The 5,894-nt window shown below is 31.4% G+C and overlaps 1 protein-coding gene across 1 annotated transcript; it reads right to left on the bottom strand.

Annotated features, from left to right (window-relative positions):
- Positions 1-4,554: 4,554 nt before the first annotated feature.
- LOC105135318 (germin-like protein subfamily 1 member 13) lies at positions 4,555-5,525 on the bottom strand. The gene is made up of 2 exons (XM_011040136.1): positions 5,363-5,525; positions 4,555-5,236 (listed from the first exon to the last, which is right to left on the bottom strand). The coding sequence occupies exons 1-2, from the start codon at positions 5,484-5,486 to the stop codon at positions 4,683-4,685; spliced, it is 678 nt and encodes a 225-aa protein (XP_011038438.1). The 5' UTR covers positions 5,487-5,525; the 3' UTR covers positions 4,555-4,682.
- Between the last annotated feature and the right edge of the window lie 369 nt (positions 5,526-5,894).

Below are 5,894 nucleotides of genomic sequence, written 5' to 3'. Positions count from 1 at the left end.
AATTCTTCAAAGTGTATTAGAGCTGAGGGGTGAGAAATCTTGCATGGGAAACAAGATTATTTATAGATGGTGATCGTTGAAATAGTCTCTGCTTTGCTTTCTCCACAAGGGAAGCCAAGGGAGATTGGCCAAGTCTGCAATGAATATCCTTATTCCCTTTTTCTTATTTTTTATCCCTCGTGAAGAACCATTCTGCAGCAACTACACACTATCATATATTTCTATGCGATGAAACCACGTTATGAATGTTTTTTACCCTGCATCAAATTAACGAGTAATTGAAAAGATCAAACCATATTAATTCTATACGAAGGAAACAAATCAAGCCAAGCTGTATACGGTTCAGTTAAAGCAAATATATAATAGACATAATATTCTCCAATTAATAAATCGAAATACTATTCAATTAATAGAGGAGTTCATCTAATGCAATTAGAAATGGATAGGGATGAAAGATGATTTTAAACCTCTACAGCGCTATTAAAAAATAAAAATATGTGGAATTTTGTTTCTAAATACGTGGACTCTCCAGCCTAATGAAATAATAAATAAATAAATAAATTCCCATATGTTATTGATATTCATGTTCTTCTCTTAGAGATTTGGTCTAGTTGCTAGATGAATGTGATCTATATCTTGTTAATCAAGATTTAAATTTTAACAGTTATCATAAGAAGTATTTTTTTTTTATAATCCATTGTTGAGGGATTTAGTCTCTAACTATAGAACTCATTTTAGGGATATTAAAATTAATATATAAATATATTCAACTGACATTCAAGAGTTTTGACCATGTCCTTGATACAACTATACTATAATTTAATGTATTTTAAAATATTTCAAGTATAAAATAAAAATAACAGGAGAATATTATAAACATTGATTTAGTAAATCTTTAATTTGTAATTATGCTTTACTTTAATTCGGTTTGGTTTTGGTTTATGAAACCAAATTGATGTTTTTAATTTTCATCACTGAATATGCTTGCTTAAATCTTTATTCCTTGCCCTTTCAGTCCACCTTATGCCACCAGAATCCCTCTTTCTTCACTCTCTTAACTGACCGGTTCCTCTCTTTCAAAACCCACTTTCCCTCTTTGACTATCTCCACTACCCCAACACACTTAACCCTCAATACCCACGTAAAGATTTAAACTTTTCTCAATCAACACAGGACCCGAATAAAACTGAACTCTGTTTCTCTTTAGATAGTTATTACAATAAGTTTAGTTCACATTTTTTCTTACAATGAGTGCCCCTGTTAACTTAAATGATTTAGATAGCTTGACCTGAAATTTTAGTTTAACTGGTGTTTTTTTTTTTTGGATAACTAGAGAATTGCTTTAAAAACGCCAAAAGAGGGACGGAGGAGATACAAATCTACAAAACACTGTCGGTTAGCAAATGAAATAAAAGAAGAGGAAAAAGTCCAAGAAAACCACAAGAACAGAGCAACAAACATAGGATGCAGCTTTGCCTCCACACAAACAGAAATGCCAAGCAAATCTACCAAGCTAAATAACCAAGGGGAAACTCTATAAAACCCAAAAAAAAAAGAAAACTATCTCAATTCTGATTTAAAATATAACTAAATCTTTCCAACTATCATCAACTATTCCAAATCAATAGAGATCTTCAGACCAAGCAACAAACAGCAAGAGACATCTGCTCCTCCTTAGGCCAATATTGATATGCCGAGAAAAACAGAAGAGAATGAAAGGTATGCTGAAGAACCAGACCGCTCACCACCTGCTATATTCAGCCATTGCCTTTTTAGAATGCAAAAAATTCAGAACCTGGCAAAAACAAACCATCTTCACCAGGAGCCGCTAACAGAAATAGACAAAGGAAGGGCCAAAAAACATCAAGCTGACTCAGTTCCAAGCAACAAATTCACTTGTTCTGTGCATTCCTTGTTTAGTCTCATGACGAGAATAAGTTAAAGTGATTGATCCAATCTATTGGCTGAAGAGAAGAGCTTATGGTGCAGCCAAGGTCTGTTATCAAGATTATTCATCCAATTGATGATATTAGCATAGTCAGATTCAATAATAATATGCTTGTAATGCAAGAGTTAGAGGCTGAGATTTCAATCGCTTTGACAACAGCTAGCAGCTTGGTATTATTGGAATCTAAAATTCCAACCGACAATGAGAAGATAACAAGAAGAATTCCATAATGATTTCGCAAAACACTACCTATACCTGAGGGATCAGGCTTTCCTAGAGAACATCCAATCCATTCATATTCTATTTGAAGGTTTTTGGGGATTAGTCCTTCTAAGTAGACCCTCTACTGATCTTAATAAATATGAAGTTGAATAGGAAAAATCAAAATATTTAGCCTTTATCCATAAACAGAGTCTAGTAATAATAAGGAAGAATAGTATATCTTAGTGTGGAGTCTTCTGCTTGAAGATCACAACTTTACAGAGAATACTAGTCTTATCAAAAACTAGTTTTCATCGCCTAATTATTTGGTCTAAGGTTGCTAGAAAAACCGAATATAAAAGTATTATAAAAAACTTCAAGAGTAAGTGACTAGTTCTTTCTAAAAAAAATATTAGCATCCCTAACACACCTTAATTGATGTAAGCTGCATTGCGTATTCTAAATTTGGTTTAAAAGTTTTCATAAGTTTCTAAACGGTAATCTGTCTATAGCTCAAAATAAATATTTACTCTTATGAATAAATATGATATTTCGAATTTATTATGAGTTCATGTGCCCAAATAAGTTTGTATGAAAATGACTTTTCACAATTTATATATTGTGATAAAACAAATACTCCCAATTAAAATTAATAACTATTTAAAATTATTTAAAGAATTTTTTTTGATCAAATATTGATATTTAAATATCAGTCTACTTGTAGGTTCAACATTTATATCAAAATATTGACCATTAGGATTATTGGAATATTAATCAAATTCTCATGAATTCAGTAAACTTGTTATTAATTTAAAATGCATGCAAATATATATTTTGTAAAAAATGCAAAAACACAAAACACACACACACACACACACATATATATATATATTAAGCAAAAATATAATTTTTATATTTTGAGATACTTATCCGTATGCAACACGCAAATAAAAAACATTTTTTTATATACTATTACCATTTTTGTTTTTATTTGTTAATTAGTTTTTTTTGCAAGGCCATATTTAGTAAAAAAAATAAACTTTTCTTTAAATAAAATTACCCAAAACAAATCTAAACGGCGTTTACCAAACACACTCTTAAATTAAAGAAATGATAGAAAATGTAGCAAACTTGGCCTTGCATGCCCTCGCTCTTGGGGTTTTGTTAGGTGGGTCAAGTGCCATGAGCCACAAGGTTTGTATGTCTTGTCTATTTTTTTCTTAAAAAAAAAATAAATTCCAACAATTTAGATGTAATTTTCTAATGAAAAATATATTATGTATATTATTTTATTAAATTCTTAAGTTAGTTAACAATATATTTAGATATTGTTCTATTTAGTACTATTTAGTTTTTTCTTTGTTTTGGAATCACATTATAGAAAAATTTTATTTTTAATATTAGCAAGCGTTCTTTTTTATTGCCCATCATAATCTCTATTTTTTAAAAATTTTATTAAGTTATTTCATTATGAGCATCTATTTTTTTATTATATAATAAAAAATATAAACCTTTTTATCAACAAAGATATTAAACTAATTAGCCAAGTTCATAAACTAGATCATGGATTTAGCAGATTAACATGGATTAACGCGAGTCAATCCAAAATAATATTGTTTTATTATTTTAAAAAATAAGATGTTGTCTTGAATTTTTTTTCTCAAGTTGAAATATATTTTTATTGGTTATCTAAGTTAGTTTTGAACCGCTAAATGTTGCCTGTTCATTTCGTATTAACCTCCACGTGGTTTAATTTGAAATCCAGATCAAGTAAGGAAACAAATCATCATGTTTCAAGGTTGATCTACTAGACTAAGTTTAATGATATTTTTAAAGAGTTTTTGGTAGAAACACACTAGCATTGTGTTATTCTTTTTTTATTTTTAACACACTCATATAGAAATTATCATAATGTTATTTTTTTCACTTAGAATGGCGATGTACTTTTGTGATATTAATAGAATGCTGTATAAGAAACAAATATTCTGATAAAAATTTTCTAAAACAAATATTAGCATGTTAATGAGATAAAAGGGTTTTTGTTATGACTATATCCTTTTATCCTTATTTTATATTATATTTTTATATGTCTTCTAAATGCTTTTGATTTTGATTAAATAAATCACATGAACTAAACATGAGATTTCGTTTATTGAAATCAGAGATATTGATAAAAAAACAATTAGATATTTTTGCTAGCAAATTATTTTGTTTCAATAGAATTTAGATTATTACTCTTTCTATAAAAAAACAAATTAGATTAATATAATTATGCGAAAAAATCAGAAGGTTCCTAGAAGCACAGGATAGCGTATCCTTATTTGTGCTTGTTTCTTCACTTCATGACTTAGTTTTTTTATTTCTGTTAAAATGTCTTTCCAATATTTATTTACATACATAATCCTCAATCCATTTTATTAAGTAATCCAGCTCTTTATTAAGTGACAACAAATGGAAAAGATAACAAACACAATCAATATGGTATGCTGCTATATTGCCTCCAGTCAGCTTATATTACCAGTAGGATTTTCTTCTAATTGTTGTCGTACCAGAATTGCTTCTGAAGATAGTCCACTATTTTCTTGTCCACTTGGAAGGCCTTGGCGAGAACATCAGATCTAATAGGTGGAGTGGATCCGAAGACTGCATTTGCGATTGTAATTACACCAGGGTTCTGGCTGCTCAAGGCAGAAATGGCCGAAGCTTTGGTTTTCCCCACATTGAATTGGAAGTGAATGAGTCCAAATGGGAACACGAAAACATCTCCTGGCTTTAAGACTTTGGTGATGAGACGATTATCAGGGTTCGATGTGACAAAGCCAACATAGAGCGTTCCCTCCAGGACTGTTATGACCTCCGTGGCACGAGGGTGAGTGTGTGGTGGGTTCAGGCCACCGTATGGTGCGTAATCAATGCGAACCACCGATATTCCAAGAGTATTGAGCCCTGGAATTTGAGCGACATTAGCTTGAGTGACCACCGAGCCAACTGGATTGGAGGTGTCTCTGGCAATGTTGAGCCCTGAAAAGAAGAAATCATTTGCTGTGGCAAGCTTTGGGTCCTTGCAGAATTTCCCATTCACGAACACTGCATGAAAGAATTTATGTTAGCATCAAGTTCTTAGTAGAAATCAAAAGAAAGCAACGTTGCGGATAATTAATCAGAAAATTTTGTTTAGAAAAAACATGAACTTCAGATAGTAACATAGCATACCGCCATCCTTTGTATCATTGATGGCTACACAAAAATCCTGTAGAGGACTAGGGTCAAAGGCGAAGGCAAACGAGGCAGCGAAAGCCAGAAATACAAAAGTTGCAAGAAAATGAACTCTTTTCATTGCAATCAGACTATCTCTATCTTAATTCTTCAAAGTGTATTAGAGCTGAGGGGTGAGAAATCTTGCATGGGAACAAGATTATTTATAGATGGTGATCGTTGAAATAGTCTCTGCTTTGCTTTCTCCACAAGGGAAGCCAAGGGAGATTGGCCAAGTCTGCAATGAATATCTTTATTCCCTTTTCCTTATTTATTATCCCTCGTGAAGAACCATTCTGCAGCAACTACACACTATTATATATTTCTATGCTTACAACAACACAGTTTGTGCATTTGGAAAAGGAAATGGTCATTTTTCCATTAATTTATAATCATGATATGTCAGAATTTTTCACGTTCCCACCGCAGCCTAATCAAAGATGAAACCACGTTATGAAAGTTTTTTACCCTGCATCAAATTAACGAGTAA

The sequence above is a fragment of the Populus euphratica genome, unplaced genomic scaffold (assembly GCF_000495115.2).
Source record: "Populus euphratica unplaced genomic scaffold, PopEup_1.0 scaffold64.1, whole genome shotgun sequence".
Taxonomy (NCBI): domain Eukaryota; kingdom Viridiplantae; phylum Streptophyta; class Magnoliopsida; order Malpighiales; family Salicaceae; genus Populus; species Populus euphratica.
The sequence above is the reverse complement of the archived record's forward strand: the minus strand, read 5'-3'. Positions and strand labels throughout refer to the sequence as shown.